This window comes from Harpegnathos saltator, unplaced genomic scaffold (genome assembly GCF_003227715.2).
Source record: "Harpegnathos saltator strain DR-91 unplaced genomic scaffold, Hsal_v8.6 scaffold694, whole genome shotgun sequence".
Taxonomy (NCBI): Eukaryota; Metazoa; Arthropoda; class Insecta; order Hymenoptera; family Formicidae; genus Harpegnathos; species Harpegnathos saltator.
In genome coordinates, this window is record NW_020230531.1 from 1,573,292 (window position 1) to 1,593,346 (window position 20,055).

General features: G+C 40.0%; 1 protein-coding gene across 1 annotated transcript in view; it reads right to left on the bottom strand.

Moving 5' to 3' along the window:
- Window positions 1-20,055, bottom strand: part of timeout (circadian regulator timeout) — a 113,449-nt gene that overhangs the window by 86,886 nt on the left and 6,508 nt on the right. The window contains exons 13-15 of the mRNA XM_025305334.1: window positions 19,875-20,025; window positions 19,631-19,711; window positions 14,096-14,193 (exon numbers count right to left, since the gene is read on the bottom strand). Coding sequence (XP_025161119.1) covers window positions 14,096-14,193; window positions 19,631-19,711; window positions 19,875-20,025 — 330 coding nt within the window. The remainder of the gene's footprint in view (window positions 1-14,095; window positions 14,194-19,630; window positions 19,712-19,874; window positions 20,026-20,055) is intronic.

Here is a 20,055-nt window from a genome sequence, read left to right on the forward strand (position 1 = left end):
AGATAATTGGTTCGAGCTATACCAAAGCGACGCGGCGCGGCGCGACAGGTGAAGATTGCGGGATTACGTAGGTGCAACCCACAAACGCAATCACGAAGGAGAAATTTCGCGCTGCAAACTAGCGATATCGTGTGTGTTTATTTAAAGGATGTTGCTCTTAACCGGCGCACGATATCTTATCCGACTAGGATTTTGAGTAGCTGCCGAGCGGTTACAAAGGATAAGCGTTATACCGGGGCACCGGCGAAAAATCAATTCCTTCGATCGCTCGAGTATTAACATACTAATCGCCGCGTCTTTTAAGCGGATAAATCAGGAAAGTCGATGGCGGAAGCTCCTCTCTTCACGAATTTTTTGCTCCCCTGCCCTTTTCCCGACGCGCGAAGCCGCGTCAGCAATTAAACTTCCCGGGCTCTGCGGCTCTCGAAGTTCAAGGTAGACGATTGCTTACGCGAGATACAAATATTCCATAAATAATTCGTTGAAATATTCAAAGAATGCGACTCCCCGATAATTGCACCCCGTGATATGCGACCGATGTTGAACCGTTGAATCTACGATCAAAACTCAATTCTCGATCTAATCGAATCGAAGAGAATCTCGTCGGATGGCACGATCAAGGGAATTCACTTGAGGTCCAATTACAAGTATAAAATTATTGTTCCCCGGATCTCTCCTTTCCCGTTCCTGTCAGCGTGCCGATTCCGCCGCCCGAAGGGGGAGGGGGGATTATCTAACCGAATCTAGACGAAACGAGTATCTTCTTCTCCTTTCTCACCCACCCTCTCTCGTCACTACCCTGCCATTCCGCCAGCCTTGACTTCTAACAGACTCCCTAAGTCGCTCGTTCAATCTTGGAAGCCCGGCGCCAATCCGGCCCGCCTGTCCCTTGAAAACCGCAATAACATTTTTTACAAGGTTCCACGCCCCTCTTCCCGTTCCTTTTAATTTACATACAATTTCGCGATGGACTCGCCGTTCTTTGAATAACTTCTTTCAGACCCGGACGTAATCAAGGATCCCGATAAGTAACACTCGGAGGAATGTTTGGCTTTTCAACATTCGCCATGGTGATTTCTAACCATGAACGTGAAAGAGGCAAGGACAGTAAATAAAAGAACTTGCTCGTATCATTTTGAACGTATTTGATGTTTTCTTCTATATGTTGCCCTTTCTTTGATTTTTATTTGGATAAACAATTCACCAAATTGCAATAAGAAACATTGTTTCGTATCGCAAGCGTGGAAGAGGACTGGTATCAACTTGTACGCATGTGGACAAAAAATAAAACTTAAAAATTTTGCTACATACGATATATCTTTGCAAACTTGTCTCTCAGCCAGTCGAATACTTTCAAGTATTTGTAAGCAATAAACGTTTAATAGAAAACTATATATTTGCCATCTGAATTTTACAGAAGGGATATCAGTGAAATTCGTGGAAAACGAATGATACATTGATACGTTTACTATGCAAATAATAATATTTCCGATGCAACTGAATTTTCCGAACGCAATATCTGATACTCCGCGATTCCGTCGGAAACGGAGCGCAGGATGAAATTTTAGAAGAGACAACCGTGTGACTGTGCTAGATTTGATCAGACTCTCTCTCTCTCTCTCTCTCTCTCTCTCTCTCTCTCTCTCTCTCTCTCTCTCCCCTTCTCCCTCTCTCCCTCTCCCCCCTCTCTCTCTCTCTCTCTCTCTCTCTCCCCCTCTCGCTATATTCTGCAAAAAGAGAGCCACGCTTTATACGAGCCGCCGCACGAAGATTATGGGGATAGAAGCGGAAAGCAGACGTCTGCTTATTGACAGGTCGTCATTGATTTTCTGCCAAATCGGACGAATCACCGTTCGTCGGCTTAACGAGCTGCCCCGGTGACTTTCGCTGACATCTCTTCACGGTTCAAAAGCGTCATTTCCCATCCCTTAGTGCCGTTTGCGAAATTCGTCATTATTTTAACCCTTCACAATGCGCAAAATTATGAGCTGAGATTTAAGCAAAGTGACGATTGAAACAAATTCTCGAAGAGTGAGGAATTCTGTGAAGAATTAATTCTAAAAAATTAATTTGTATATATGTTACATGTTTGTGCATTCTTTTTTATAAACTTTCATATATATTGCTTTAAGCATTAGCTAATGTCCTTATGTTTCTGTTTTCATTCTATATTATATGCTCGCGCGCTACGCAACTCTATGTCAAGAGGATAAAAATTTTCTTTTAATTATCGTTGCACGCGAAGTTAGAGATAAATCGCACAAAGCGCATCGACTTCACTAAAATTTCCAGCATAATGAAATTATTCCCGTGAGAAAGGGAGGGGAGTAGGAGGAACACGTAAAGAAAGTGAAATTACTGTGCCAGAGATGCGCCTATCGGAGATTTCTTACTTTATGGATCAGGTCGCGTACTTCCGGGAAATTTATTCCACGCAGTAAAACCGCCCCCGCTAAAATCGCGCGCGGTGGCAAGTATCCAAGATCGGAAAGTCGTTATTCAGCCCATAAATTAACATCGGCGGTCACTTACATGCGATGCATCGTACCTCTCGAAGAACGGAAAATCTCGGCAGATAAGGCAATGACACTCGCTTATGAAAATATACGATCACATTATCCGGCAGTTAACGAGAAGCTTTACGGAGGAATATCAGTTTCCTACATCGTGTTTATACTTATAGTTGACGTATAAATTGATATCCACATGTTACCGCCTCAACACATTACGACACATTACGGATATTTGCACGGACAGGACAAAAATAACGTTAACATGCACGGCTATGCGAGAGGTTTCGCATTATTCGTTACCATTATAATTTCACGTTCGTGTTAAGATACTACTATGCAATATCGTGCGGTTAAATAAATCAAATCTGAATTAATACAATATTAAATGTATAAATTATATGTAGTGCAATATACGTTTCACCCTTAACGCGCTATTTTGCGATATCAAATTATCCAGTCAATTTAACGTCTTGACTAATAGCAGTTCTAAACAACAGCAACAAAATATCATACGAAAATATCATGCGCGGTCGTTCGAGGCCTAATAAAAGAAAAAGAGGCACTTTGCAGCGCTTCAAACGATGTTTCGCCGGGGGCGCATCATTAACCGCGCAAATGTCCTTCAAAAGTGATGTTAGTAGCACTCACGCTAGAAGGGAGTGCATTATCTTTCTGCGATGTAATTTCGTTTCAATATAGATCATTGGGGACGGCGCGCCACGCGCGCACCACCGTTTACCTATCTACCCCTTGCTTTTATTACGAGACGGCGGATCGTGATAAAAGAAAAGAGAAGAAAAGGGAGAGAGAGAAGGAGGAGGAGAAGAAGCTCGGCGCTGTTTCATTCTCGTATCAGAAGTTCATCCTTTCTTCGGCGTCCCTCTCGCTTTCTTCGGGGAGTAGCATTGCGCGCACTGGGCAGATACGCATTTAAATTTATCTCACGTCGTTTCGCGAGAACGAGAACGTAATTGTGTCGTCGAGAAGTCATTAAGACATGCTTGTCGCGGGCATTGCCTTTTGAGACACGCGAGCTAATGACAGACGTAGTTTAAATAATACCGCGCGGTTCTTTAACGGGTTCAGTTAAAAGTGTAATGTACCCAACGACCAACTCTAATTAATACCGGTCCGCACGCGATACGGCTACGCCCGTATTCTCAAGCGACTGTGTCGCTCGGAGAAGCGAGAGGTAATCGGTAAAACTTTCAGAATACTGAGCTATATACACAGCTATAATAATACAGTATAATATATATTAGAGGAAAAAATAATTAGTAGGATAAAAAAGAATATTATTCATTAAAAAGAATATTATTCAATAATATCTAAGAGACAAAGCTGCTAATCACAGTTATTGCAGTTGACGATTTTGAACAAAGAGAATTTTAATCTCTCAGATTTATAATCTCAACATTAATCTAACTTATAATCAAAACTATCACTTTCTATGGGAGGAGTGGGGGTAACTTACGTACATTTTTGCGGGGAATTTCTCGCACGACGTCATCCAGTTTATATTTGGACAAGAATTTTTCTGCGTTCTCTCTCTCTCTCTCTCTCTCTCTCTCTCTCTCTCTCTCTCTCTCTCTCTCTCTCTGTGTGTGTGTGTGTGTGTGTGGGAATAGCTTGCATAACCTCGATACCAGTGAAGTGCATCAACGGACAGTATCGATAACGAAAAACCGTCACCAAATTCCCAACCGCGGTTTACAATTTGCCAGTTCGAAGGAGGATTAAGCTCTGCACCAATTTGCATACATATAGTCGATCACCTAGGGTGTCACGATAAAACGTGGTTTCCGTTGCCGTCGCCGCAGAATAGAAAAAACAGTAATTGGTTATCGAGTTCATTGATTTTCGACGACGGAATCGGCCGTTCACTCACTCACCCGCTGTCCCTCCTATCTTCTCTCTCTCTCTCTCTCTCTCTCTCTCTCTCTCTCTCTCTCTCTCTCTCTCTCTCTCTCTCTCTCTCTCTCTCTCACTCTGCCTCTTCTTCTCCCTCCCTTCCCTCCCCCCTCTCGTTTCTTCGTGCTCGCACACATACGGCTCATCATGAAATAAATAAATCCGACGCGCATTCAGCATATAGTACCGATCCGAAATTCAATTTTCTGTCGAGGTCTCACGAGGGGAGAAGTACTATCCGTGGGGGTGCTGCAAAATGCCAAGAGGGATGGTGCTGGTAGCAGCGACAGTTTCCACCCTACGGTCACGAACGAGTGCGCATAGATGGCCACAAAAATTTTTCCTAGGGTAAAAGATATACACAGTATAAAGTTTATACATGCAAATTTCATATCTCTATCCGCATCGAGTGCGTTTTCCCCTTTCCCCTTCTCCCTTTCTTTTCTTTCTAGCGCCCCGTAATATGAACGATAAAATTTCAGACGAAATTTCTAGACGAGAAGAAAATAATAAAATCGCGCACGCACTCCACCACACGAGCGAGCATTGATCGCAAGATTGGAGTTCTCATAACAAACCAGACGGAAATATATATCGGTAACCGAAATACTATCTCGGCCAATTCGATCCCCACCGCGCATTCCGGAGTTAAGTGCAGATATTTCCCAATTTCCCAATTTTACAATATTTCGTAGGGACCACGAAAGCTCGCGATGGGCTTTAGTTGGCCTCTGTTGCGGGCGGTCATGTGAGGCAGGAAGACCGGCAATGAAACCATCGTGGCCTGGCACGGTCTCTCGAATTTCAGTGGCAATCGAATAACCCACCGCGAAATCCGTTAAGCAGTTATTAAAGTCCCGGAGAACTTGCTCGTCTCGCGGTGGCTCCCGCGCGCCCTGCGGAAATTTCAGTTATTTCTAGTAGAGCACAAATCCGATTTAGATATTCCACCGGAACGTAGCGGACGCGGCGCCTGGAATGGCGGCTTCGGCGTAAGTTAAAAGCGCGCGGGACGAAACGCTCGTCGTGTCCTGCTCGTCGTGGCATGACCGCGGTAACTCTGTTTCGCAGAACATTACGTCCGCAATTAGCTCGAAGAAACATATTCAGCTCGTGGCTGTGGAATGCCGATTAAAGGGGCTCCGAACAGCGCGCGAGGTCACCACGCACGCGTAATAATCCACAGGGGTTTGTCACAGGCACGTCGATTTACGAAGGCAGTCAATTCGAAGGCGAGTAACATCGCGTATAACTAGATTCCCGCGAGCGAAGCGAAAGTACCCAAATATTTAGCTATACCATTTGGACAGTCGAGATATTCCAACGGGGAATAGTGTTTTGGTACTATTCGCCAATTCAGATACTAGAGAACTCGAGTACTAGACGGTCTACCGGCAGAGAGAGAGAGAGAGAGAGAGAGAGAGAGAGAGAGAGAGAGAGAGAGAGAATCTCGATGGATATAATATAGCTCTATTTGATCTATTCGGTGTGTTTTTCCGCAAGTGTCCTCAGGGCCGTTCAAACACAGCGGCAAGGAACGAACGACGAAGGAAAGAAAGGGCGGAAATCTAAAGACGGTGATAAAAGTGTATACGTGAAATAATGTAACGGAGCGCAAGAAAATGTCTCCGGCGAAGAGCACGTCGAGGAGAAAAGCCGGATAAAAGGATTCGTACAAACAATAAAACATAGAATCATGGAAAATACTTAACGAGCGCATAAAATGGGAACTGGCGGACGAACATGAAAGGCAAACAACGGGAGGGAAGTAAAGCAAAGATGAGGTAGGTGGAACACGGTAAGAATAGGTGCAGGTGAAAGCCGATAAATGGAATGCGAAAGAAGGAGCGCGCTGGAGAAAGTGAGACGCACCTGGCGGAGAGAGATTCAGAAAGCGCCAGTTACAATATAAATGATCCCGTCTGCGCCTGTGCCCACCTAGTCGAGCTCAACCCCAGGCCAACCTCCATCCCAGGCCATTTACATATCTGTATTATTCAAGCACGACTGTTATTCAATTTCTACGCAACTCGTAAATGCATTATTATTTAATCGAGTCGCACGCCGCCGGGCAGGTTCGTCGTGCGACGCGTCGTACTCACGTTTATACCGCGCAGAGAGAGGGTGCGGGTCGAGAACAACGGGGAGCAGAAACGCAAACGTCAGCCTGTGATCTACGTCGATATATATATATGTATATATACTTCCCCGACCATGATAATGTCAATTATTAAAGCGACTCGCGATTCTTTCCGTGTATCAGTCGAGGCGGTGAAGAAACGTGGAATTACCAATGCATTCGCGATGATCCTGCGCTGTGCTGAGGATCTCGCTCGTAACTCGTAACTCGGGCTTTAACAATTCTGTTTCGCGAGCGAACGAAACTCGTATTTGAAAGTAATTCGGGTAACATTGCGAGAATTTTCGCGAGATCTGAGATCGCCTGCTATACCCGAGCCTGATATACTTCAATATTTATCATCTTTCTCATGTCTATCTGACCCGATCGATGGTATATGAGATTTCTTTTTACTTTTATCGCTAAGCTTTCAATATGCAAATATTTCGATCAACAGCAACTCTCGAATCGAAATATCTTATTTAAAAAATGTTACATCCACTTGTAATGCGTATGCATTTATCCCAGTGTGACTCGAATAACACAAATATTCTCAAATATCCCTAAAGCCCTAATTTCAATAAATTTCCTATGCACTTTCTAAACACGTTGGAAAAATGCGTAAGGACTCTTGCCGCCGCTGTTTCTCTCCTCCGAATTTTTAACATTGATTTGCATTCATGGCGTGAAGCATAGCCGTTAACCGAGGCAATTTCATGGAATTTAACCTTCAATCATAACTTCATTAACTGCCGCCGAGGGAGAGCCAGCGTGGGGGCTCACGTGGGGACTAAAGTGGCCCGATTGTACCCCCTGCATATCATTTGTACAGCTATAACAGCTTCAGATAGCGTCAAGAGCACCGTTCACCCTTGGATATCTCTTTTTTTAACCGCTGGTTCTCTCCCCATGACGCGGGTTTAAAGCCGGAAGGAAGAAAAGCCGCGGTGGATATATTTCACATGAATATCTCCCGAGGTATGCCCGAACAAGAACGGCAAAGGTAAAATATCTACCGCCGATGAAGAAAGGGAAAGGGAGAACAGGGCGACACGGGAGAGGAAAGCACGGCGAAATGAATGAACTCGTCGAGCACCGCTTTTGCATATTAATGGTTATACGTCGTTAGGAAAGGAGCTATCATATCGCCGGCGCGCGAGGGAAAACGATGAAAAAGAAACATTAACGCCGCGGTTGTCTGCCTGATACTCGAACACCCCTAAATGTCGGGCTGAAGTGCCCTTCGAACACACCATTCAATACTCGACGTTGCTCGAGCACGAACGTTTCTATCTGTTCGCGGAAAGTCGTTCTACGAATTCTTAAATTCGTATGAAAGATTCCTCTGGAAATTGACACGCTGTGTAACGTGCGCACGCGCGTGAGAAAGACGTGAGAGAGATATCAATCGATGATTATAAATACGAGAATATGAAGAACAGCTAACAATGATACAAACTTAAATGTTACGAATGTTAAAATAAAATCTTTCTTTCTTTCGAAACTTGAGGAGAAATTTTGGTTCTATTGTAATCTTAAAAATTCCGTCGAACTTGAAAAATTAATGGAAATTCATAAGATAACATTAAACGAAATGTCAGCTATATTGATTCTGCAAATGATTACTTATTGTCGATGAGGATATCATGCTAAAGATATATGAAAAGAAACGCTTATTCAAAAATTTTTAAACATTTATAAAAAAACAAAAACTTTTAGGCTTTTAATACTTAATTATCTCTGTTTTATCTGCGTTTAATCTTTATTCTAATTTTGATGAACAATATATTATTAATTATATAAAGATTAATTATATGAAGAATATAACAGACTTTCCGTTTTCATAATCTCTTGCTTATTAAGTTTCTATTAGCGTTGAAAATTTCAATAGAATTTATATATTCAAAAGAGGTAAGAAGATAGAAGTGGTAAAACTATAAATAGCAGATATGTAAATATTAACCCGTTCACTGCTATACTATTTTCCTCGACTGGTCCTAAAATGCCAAAAATAAAAGATCCTCGAAAATTAATGAAAGTTTATGTAGAGGAAGAGGATGATGATACTGATGACAAATTTTAAATCAAGTTTAAACATTTTTGTCATATAATCAAATGACGATTAAAATAGCAAATGTACACAAAAGTTCAGATTTGATGTGATCTTATTTCTAAATGCATTTTGTACAGGTATAATAAATCGAAATATTTCATGTTTACAAAAATACAGAAAATTTTAATATTTTTTACCAATATATCTTTTTCAGAAATAAATACGACTTCAAAGTTATGTTCAACAAACCTAAATATCAGTAAATGCTTCTCGTTTTAATAATTCATTGTAATTCATTGTAAAACTTTAATGCAACAAAATATATATTGACGTAAATACTTAAAAATTTAGAAAACTTGATCTTCTAGTCATATCTTTTTTTCTAAGGCAACATTTTGCAAATTAGATTAAAAAATTGTGTAACACATTTAAAAACATACTTTGTTTTAGCGATAAAATCACTCAGTGGTCCTAATATAACAATATTTCATGACATAAAACTATTTTGCAGCAGTAAACGCAAAGTCCAAAATGATATAAACTTTCGTCATCGGCAGTGAAAGAGTTAATAAGAATTTAAATCGATACAATAACAAGAATAAACAAAATAAAGCATAAATAAAAAATAAATTTTAGCACTAGCAAGGCTTAGGTTGACATTCGCAACTGTAAATTATTTACAACTTTTTATTGTAAGCATAAATAATTATAGATTCGTACTCGTGGTCTCTCTTCCTTCCCTTTCTTTCTCTCTTCCCTTTCTCTTCCTTCTCTTCGTAAGTTCTTTACTTATATTAATTATTCCTAACGAGTTCGTTAAATGTCCGTTAAAATCGGAAAATCGGAATCAAAAATACGCTGTGTAACAGATAATTTGGCACATCTAGAAATATATTGATATATATCACTGTCTATATCTCGATGTCCTATGTCTTTTGTCCTACTGCCCGATCAAGCGTCCTGTATCTAACTGCTCCGTAGCTTCAAACATTTGTTGAATACTCATCGACAGTAGTGAATGAAAAACATGTTTCTCGTACCTACAAAACAAAAATTACTGATTCTGAAAACTGATGCACAAATAGTCAGTTTTTAAAACAGAAAAATGAAGTCTAGTGGAAAATCAATACATCCGACGACGAGCATCGTATTTTGGTTTGTTTTGAAATCGTGGGAGATGCAACATGGCGCACAATTTGATCAGAAGAGAACGTAACCATAGCTGATTTTGATCAAATTACTCCAATGTCCGGGGGAAGAGAAAGGACGCTACGAGAATGCAAACATATGGTAGCGATTGCTCAGGCAAGCACAGGATGTAAATTTCCGCCATCACTTTACCTCAAATCCTCTGGAACAGAGATTCGATCTGATTGTTGTTTGTCCACGATGCCGTGGCAACGTAAAAAGGATAATACCACACGCAAAACAAGTTGGAAAAAGAAAGGACAAGTGATTCAATCGAATCTCTCACTCTCGGCTTACCACTCTAAAAAGGATTGGAAGGATTCCTATCCCCTAAAGGCTAATTTCATAGTACAGTTAACTTCGATCGATACTACATTTCAAAATACAAAGTGAATGCAAACAATGCATGTTTGTTGATCTCCGTTTTGTTAAATATGTGAGAGGAGAATCGTCGGAAAGTCTCCTCGGAAATTGAATGAGAAGGAAGAGGCAAAAAAAAAAAAAACTCGGAACAAATGTTGGTAGTACATCTGTTGTTTACCCTGCGTCTTGTACTAAATAATTCTCGTTCGTTCCTATGGCTTGACGCCACTTGGAAGGAAGACGAAGTTTCCACCCCGATAAAAGTTCTCTCATACCTCTCGAAGCCACTTCTTCACTTCCTCGACATGCAGTCGGAATCCGACGTCGCCAATCTACGTATTTTAGATACACCGTACTTCGCCCGAAGATGTCAAAGATGACTTTCTTACGCGTTACAGTAGATAGGAAAAGTTATTATGGCAATGTAGGGCCGACGACGCGACGAAGATTAGGAGGGAACTTACCGAAATGCCGGGATATTCGCACTCGTGAAAAATGAAGTCGTGAGAAATCATGTAAACATATCAATGGAAAAATATTCCGCAACAATGTAACATCCGTTTCATCTCACGTGCATAGTCAATAATAACATAGGAAATTCAACATTTACCAGTCAGAAAAATGAACGTCAAAAATTGCTTCTGCTACGATAACACCAGAGAGAGAGAGAGAGAGAGAGAGAGAGAGAGAGAGAGAGAGAGAGAGAGAGAGAGATATAAATGCGACGATACGGAAGAAGAGAGTTCGGAATCTTGGCGAAACGTGCGCGTCAGTTAACCAAACGTATACAAATTGAGTAGACGTATGGGGAGGGATCGCTCGCACGCTCGTAGCATGCAAATTTCGTCGCTGCGCTTCGCCGTTCCGGCAAGACTTTTCAATTTGACCTTCATTCATCAAACCTTCGACTTTCGCAAGGAGAAAAGAACACATGAGCTGGTTTCTCGTGAGCATCCATCACCCATTCGGTCTAACAAGTTAGAATCGAGCAGAGAGAAGAGAAAAATCGTACCAAAGTACAGCACATCTTCCTTTACCTTCTCCCTGCTCTCATATTTCGGACCGAGGAAGTCGTACCGATGAAACGTATACTTTATACATGGCAGCAATGCCGTTCCACTCGCAGACAGACATGAATAAATAAAGCCTTCCGGTATGTGCCGCGGAACCTCCTCGATATCGATCGCAATTATTTATAAATGCTGTTGTTGAAGTATCCTTGTCACGGATGACAAATAATCGTTTGCCCCTTTCGACCTCCTTTCGACTCAAAGTTACCTGCCGAAATCATTAACGAGCCCGGAAAGTGTCCTTCCATTCCGAAAGAACATCCAGTGCTGGCTCCATTTGCTTTATAATACCGCGACAAAAACTTTCCAATGATTCCATTGTTGTCTCTCTAATAATTTATCATATTTAAAAGAATTACATTCCAGCACATGCGCGAAAAGCTTTTCAGATCATGGTTCTCTTTGATGAGACACGAACAATGAAAAGTTGCAACAACCACAACGCTAACCAATGATGATTCCGCACAGATCTATCGCACAGACCGGATGTGCTCTTGTTCGACGACTCGGCTTTTACACCATAAACAAAGTATGAGCTAGAAAAAGCTTGTCTCACGAAACACCCGCCAATTTTCGCGCGATGTGCTTTATCAACGCGAAACAGATATTCCATTATGTACAGCGCATGCAAAACCATCGGTATGTGGCCAAGTCGCAAAATACAGCCATTCGAACGCATAAAGTGTGTGCTGACGCCATCGAAGCGGAAAAACAACTTCGAGCGACGAAACCAATGCGGAATCGACCGATACTGCCACCCCTGCTCCCTGTACAAAATCTACAAACGTATCAAAAACTAAATACAAAAGCTTGTTCGTGCTCGCATATGATTTCTTTCACCCCTTTAACTTTTCGTTTTTAATTTAATTTTAATTTATTTCAATTAATAAATTTATTATTAATTTTAAATAATAAATAATGAATTTTTATTTAATTTTTCACATATAATTGTTTAGTACAACATTGAATGCGATATTTTTGTCAATATTTTATTTATAAAGTAACTAAATACTCACATAAGGGTCTTAGGTGAGCCTTTCATGCACAAAGTCTAATTTAAAATTTTTATTTTTTTACAGTAGGAATGTTAAATTAGTCACCATTTGTCAATTGTGATTATTAAACACATGCACAATTAATTTTAAAATTAATTTAAAATTAAAATTATATATAAATTAATATATATAAATTAAAATTATATTTAATTATTACAATTATTACAATTAATTTTAAAATAAATTTAAAATTAATTTTAAGGTCTATTTACGAGGTTCCTCGATATAATAGAAATTTCCTTCCATACTGTACGAAAAAAATTAATGATAAGAATGATCGATTAACGATCTCACGCGAAATTCCGATAGCTAATGAAGATAATGGGGAAACGTTTCAGACTATTCACGTCGTAAAATAAAACAGTCTGGATGTCGGGTGCGGATGTTTCATATAAAACACCCCCCTGGATGACTGTAGTACCACGTGACGACTACGGCGCGCGTTGGCAGGATATAAAAGAGAGATTAACATTTAACGGCTTTGTCAGTCCACTGCCATCTATATAAAGGGGTTGCGCACAGCAGTGCTGTCATGTCATGAGCCGTGGGATTCGGTGCAACGGATTGTAATTCACACGATCGTAAATGTTCTTTATTACGTCGATACAAAGAATAAACGTGCGACGGAAGGAAATTGAACGCGTACTCGTCAGCCGTGTAACGAGACGATGAACAGATATCTAATTAATAATTCTTTATATCGAATAGCGTCCAAAGCGTGCCACAAAAAGAGATTTGGGAAATGACCAATTTTAGGAAAGAAGATTAAATAACATTTATCTTGGCCATTGAATTTTATCGCGGAAATTCTATACAGTTTGAGTAAACCGTTAAAATAGCTACTTGGTTTTAAAATCATCGTTTGATCACTTAATTGATTCGTCACATTTTACGAGCTTTTAAAGAGCTTTACATTGTACAAAAAGAGTTTACCGCGAAAGCGTGGACACCATAATCACTTTTTTCATTAAAGTAAATTGCTTCTGTCTGTAAAATTGTTGCGCGAAAATTAAAAGATTTAGGACGTTGCTAACAGCCTTTATTGTACTGGTAATGAACAGAGATAAATACGTGGCGGGCACCGGATCGTCGCGAAATCTCGGCACTGAATAGCGTAGTTATTCACACATAAATTAGGCGCGTGAAATGAATACCAACGGCACGTTTAATTAAATTTGTGTCGTGATATATGCGCCAGTTATTACAAATAGTCCCCTCTTCAGGAGAGAATGCAGCCCGAATAAAATCATGTACTTTACACATTCCCCCTTCTCGGTCGCTTCCACAACAAAAGCAGATAAAGATTACGCAACTCTACTATCGAGCGCTTTGTTGTATACGTTCCGAACTATTTTTGCTCCGAAAATATTTAAGTAAACGCCATAATTCAATGTATCAGCAGTCGTAACGAACTCCTCCGTAAAGGAAGAAAAACAGCTCATTACTTTCATGCTTTAACCTAATAACGGACTTTGCTTTCATTATAATTAGGCGGACTCGAAGAAGGAACTACTCTTTTCTCACGAGCTTATGTATGCAAAGGGAAAATAAGTTTCTCGATAGACTAAAGTTGTACCGGCGATCCTCGGGGAAAGCAAAAAGTGCTAACGATCTATGCTTCGAAAGTAACCAAGTTTTAACTTTATTTCGGAAACGAGCCATGTACTGAAGATTGTCGATATATGTGATATTTCATTTTCAAACCGATCAATTCGCCTATTATCGTAGATTTCGTCCCAAATGTTTGAAGAGCAACATCGAGAAGGGTTGAGTGTTAATTTCAAAGGTGGAAAATTAAAAATGTGTTTAAAAATATCACTCACCGCCCAGGTCTGCGAAGAAGATTTCACGTAAAGCCAGAAACTCTTCCTCCGGGGGTATGTTCACTCTACCAAAGCAGTCATTTTCAGGCCAGATCTCTCTAAACAAATTCAAATAAAACAATTTTTTAAATGTTTGCTTAATATAGACTTATTCTGTGACACACAGATGCATAAATATCGCTTCCTAAAGCAAATTGGAATTTGTTATTTTAATCTCCTTATACATATATATATATATTGATCTTCTCCACGATTTTTTTAAGTTTCAACAAATTCATTAAGATACGCTACTACCAAAGTAGTACATCACCGAGAATCCGACAATTTTTGTAGTAACAGTTTCCCGCGCATTATTAAAAAGATAAAAGTACTTAAAAAAATGATCGTTCGTTACCACGAGTCATATAAATGAGAAAGATGCGTTCAGGTACAACGTAGTCGCACGGAGAGACGCACGAGAAGTCCGAGTGGCAAACTCAATGGGTCTCGTAGAAGGCTCCTTTGAGCATGAGAGCTTCACCACGATCTACACCAACATCGGACTCCTTGCGTCAAGTGCTCACACCCAACCCTCATTCTTCGTCGCACCCTACCTTTGCTCGCTTGCCGTTGATGCCGACATACATGCGCATCTCCTTCGCAAAGTACCTGTATCTTAAAGCCACGAGGTGGAAAGTGTTACCGTGGAAAAAGTAGGAAATAGACCGAAGAGATTGAAAAGAGACGACGGGAAAAAGAAGAAAAAATTTCAATAATTAAAATAGTAGCGTTGATCTAATTAAATTTTTTTGAACTTATTGAATTGTGTGTGTGTATGTGTGTGTGTGTGTGTGTGTATGTTTCAACAATTGAGTATTGTTTTTACAAAAGTCAATATTTCTTATTGTTCAAAGTTAATTTGCCGGATGCTTCTAACTTATAAATTGTTATTCACATTTGACATTATTAAAAAGAAAAATAAATTTTATCTGATATGTCAAATTTTCGTAGATGAAAGGTAACTTCCTAGTAAGTCTAGAAAACCTTTGTACACCTTTATGAGGATTAAGAAAAAAGACAAGACAAAAGAGATGGTCGTTCGCGAACGTGACTGGAAAACAAAGGCAAAGTCACGTCTTCTCCACGAAATGCTCCAAAAAAGGGTGTAGTTAATGACAGAGGATTTTTAACCTGATATTACATGGCGAAATAACTTCTTCAAACATTTCTTTATATACTGTGAATTTTCACTAAAAAAGAAACTAAACGTAGTTTTTCATAAAATATTCGCACAGGTAGAAATTTAAAAAGATATATATTTTCATAAACTTATTGAGTCGTATAAGTAACACACTTGTTCTATTTTTAAGAAATGTATACAAATTTATAGATATATAATTTCCGGATTTTTAAACATTGCCTGTAATGTTTTCTTTTTATACAGTTAATCCTTAACTTAAAGCTATTAAAAATATTGAATGAAAAAAATTCAAACATTGTGGGCAATTGATATAGTCGTATAATCCACACATAATATTCACGTTTAAATGAATCGAAGAACCGCGAAATGTAAAAAGTACGATAAAAACTGTAATATTAAGAAGAAAGAACCTTTTTTCAACGATACTTATATAATACTTATATAATAGAAACCGTAACCGCGCAGAAACGGTAATAATGATGAAAATACTTGCTATCGTACTCTGTAGCCGCGCAACATGCGATTGATAATGAAAATCGCTTCTACTTTGCTCTCTCCTAACAGCGCTGGAGACGAATTAAAATCCGAGAATTGGATTTGGTCACTTGACACGAAATCGCACTTAGTTGCGATTCTATCATATAAAAGCGAAGCGTAGGGGCTGGTTCTAACGGAAACACGTACGTACGATGTGTTTCATTTTATGCGTACACACGCGACACACATCCGTACGTTTTACAATATACGACTCTGGTTGGAATCAAGTCCGGACATGATCCGTCCCCGTTTTACACGCGGAACAGAGACGTAATCCATACAGTATCCGCAGGGCGAGTTGCAACTAGCGTATAAAACGTTAAGAGCGGATTCCTCACTTAAAATTTGGAAAATCGTCATAAAATAGAACGTCGAAGAGAAAATCGTAATTCATTGCAACTTTTTTTATGAAATGTGCAAAATTAAAGTAACCTTAATAATCAAATCCATGCCGATTGAAATCCCTATTTCATATGACGTAATATTCATTTGAGCAATTAAATAAAAACCACCTCTTTGTCCACAAAGAAAGAAGAGAAAATTGAAGAAGAAAAGCGTTTTTTCTCTTTTTATTTTATTTTAATAAACCTTGCTTTACTAGAAAAATTGGTTTGTTATCCACTTATGCTGACGAAGTTTAATTCGCAGATAGAACTGCATTCGCAGTCATCTATAACTCGCGCGCGACCCTACTTTAGGAAAAAAACTTTTAACGATTCACGTAGTCGTGATCCGGACAGTAGTATAGCGCGCGCCTAGGATCGCTGCTGATCAGGGACGTCTGCTCCACTTTCGAAAGCTTTCCGAAATTCTCCTCACTGGAGATGAATCCAATAAGCAGACGCAAGGGGGAGAACGCCAGAAGAAGAGGAAGGGCGCTGTCCCCAGAGCGGAAGAAGTGGCTCGTACGGCGCTGCTACTGGCTGCTGGCTGCCTGAATAGAAATTCAGCAGCATACAATCCCCATTATCCCTCGATTTGAAGTCCCGCGACAATGGAATCTCTCAGACGCGCTGTGCTCGTTCGTCTCCTCGCGACTCAACGTTCCGACATACAAGCCGATACCGCTTTGCCAGACATGAAATGGATAATTTCGACACGTCCATTTTCGTGTTTGGCAAAGGAGAATCAAAATGATGAGTCACCCTTCGGGACCGAACATAAAGATGTCACAGAGGAGAGCTTTCATAGGCGCGCGCAAAGCGTTACGTTACTCTGATAACTTCAACGAGTTGCGAGCGACTCTATTTTTTTCTTCACCATCCTATTAATTGCACGCCTAACTTCAATGTTCCTGAACAAATCGGATTTCCGAGAGCACACAGGGCTCACACATCTTAGGGCACTAACATTGTTGAGTGAGCACATGGACGATATCCTGTATATATTAATCGCGAGCGAATATTTCACGATGAATTAAGAGAGGCAAGTAGAGAAACTCCAAACAAAGGATATTTCTCTTTGTAAATGATAAAATCATTACTGCATTATGCTCGTAATAAAGGCGAAGGAGAGGAAATGATAAACCGGCGTGATTTCTTCGCCACAATTATCCTACGTCTCTGAATTATGGAATCCTTAAGTTAAAGTCACCGTGCCGATAAGAGAGGGTCGCAGACGGCGCGAGTGGGAAATTAGGGGGATAAAACCGGTAGCCAGACGGCGGAGTATTTGCTAGGCAAACGAAACACGATTACTAGAAGCAGCAGTAGAGCTGTGAAACGAAGACGCGTACGTGAAGAGAACAGAGGTATTACATTGTTTACCTTACGTACCTACGTATTACCGTAAATGTCTTATTAATAATATTGTCTACGCCCAAGCGTAGTCTATGTATGGTAGTCAACTGTCTGCTACTTTTATCCCATTGTGTGCACAAGGTCGGCCATGGTCTTGCCTCTGCAGGCTTCCATTGTGTACCGGCCATAGTAAACATTAGCCCATAAAATGGACGGTGGAATATTACGTACAATCTCGCAAAGTAGTTCATAGCGATGATACTGCGTAAAGAAAAATCGTGGAAGGTACTGTAATTTCATAGCTTCGCGATATATGGAGACACAGTCACGCGATAAAACGGATTTTTATTTCCGCGCGTGCGCGCGCTCGCACTTGTATCACGGCACTTCAATTTAACAAAACTAATAAAGTTAACTTATTAGAACGGCAGGTATTCTGTGCTCTCGGGTAAAATCACATCTTAGGGCACTAACATTGTTGAATGAGCTCATCGAGCTCGGCAAGATAGTCATTTTAAAGTAGTAAAAGGTCCGAGGCTGATGGTCGCAATTGCCACGAAGTATCGTGAGTATATATATAAGACTACGTATATATATATATATATATATATATATATAAGACGATTAACTTTAACGAGTAACTTTGACGCTATTCTTCGACGTTTCGTACGGTAACGTTGCGACACACTCTCTGTGTAAGAAAAATAAGCCAAGATGCTCGCGAACTGTGTACACGTCCGTGTTTAGCACAAAGGCAAAAAGCTCCGTGAAGAGCATATATAGAGGAATCTATTTACACGTCGGCGAGTTTATCAGCAAGGTATATCGAATCCCGCAAAAGCATCGATGCGGCGATTAAGCCTTAGAACCAGAAGGGTTGGCGAGGTGGAACGCAGAAACAAGTTGACGGAGGGACACGACTCATAGGCACATTTAGAGGTGGAACACTTCAAAGAGTTGGTCGGGTACACCCGTTCACCTCGGTGAACCGGTGTATACCGACGCGTTGCAAGAGCGGCAGATCCCTTTCAGATTTAATGTAATGTAAATATCTGCGGCAGTGCAAACGCCTAGCTTTTCGCCGGTTAATTGGCCGTATGACTGGTCGGTGCACAAAGCCGAAAAAATTTCGAGCGGATCACGAAGGGAGTAGTGCAATTAATGAGTTAGCGATGTCATAATAAGATAACGTCTAATGATAAAACTACAAAATATGTAATAATATTGTCTTTCAACACAGTGTTGTCTTCGGTCAAAACGTTTTAAGTCATTTCCAGTTTTCTTCCTTCAATGAAAATAAAGAAGGCGATCAGATTGCGTGTATGTGTGTGTATATGTGTCTGATCTGTCTAACATATCATATCAGTGTATCCATCAAATTCTCTCTGTAATTTTATATGATTAAAAACTGTTTGCATTTACATCGTTATCCCTTCAATTTATGTGTACTCCCTGTACCTCCTGTACTTGGGCACAAACGATCAAAAATTCATCGGGCTTTACGAGGATAAATCCCGCTTTCTTCCTGGCTTTCTAAACCTACTACAATGAACGCCTTTGTTTGCTCAAACAAAGCCGTGCAACCCCCATAATTAACGTCCGACTTAGCTTGAGATACTTATCTGTTGCCGTCCACGAGCACTATACTTTTAAAAATATGTGTGACAAAAGAACAATGGAACAAAGGATTATTTTATTAATTATATAAAAAATGCCAAAAATTTAAAAGTACACACGCAGCACGGTGAAAATGTGAATCGCTTTATGAAAAACTCGCAAAAAGATCGTCAAAGGTGCTGTGTGTAATTTTTACGAAAAATATATATTAATTTTTCGTATACACGTATGTGGTTACGTTAAATTATAACGTTACGGACAAAAAATTACACGTAGCATGCAAATGAATAAATTACTTCATTCTAACAAAGACTTTCGTACCGAGAAAATTTCTCGTCTATCGCATTGCATGGCGACAACGGTTCCAGACGCAAAACTAATTTTCAAGATAAACACTGTATTCTCTCGTACATGACGAGTTACTTTTCCGGAATCGCTTTTCAAAATAAGCAAATCTTTTACCTTGCTGCACGTAGAAGACCAACCGCCTGCTCCAAGTTCTCCTGCCGCATTAATTTCTGGATTCTCTTCATGGCGTCTGCTCTAAGAATCAAAGGAAAACAAAAAACAAAATGAAACACTTGAAATATGATAGTATTAGAAAAAAAGAAAAAAAAAAGGATTTTTTTATGAATATTTTTCGAAAACATTCGCAAAGAGCGTAAATCATTATGTTTATCCGATTATCACAATTATCAGTGCTTACTTCTGATCGTCTATGGGTGTCTCTAAAGTTGCATCAAACGGCATCACCTCTGGTATGTTGCCACCTTGTATCACAGCGGATATTTCGGGACCAACTGTGTCCCAGCGTTCTTCCAAAGTAGCAGTCGGAGTTATATCCTTGTGAGAAGGCTCTATTTGACAAACAATTAAACAATTTGGTG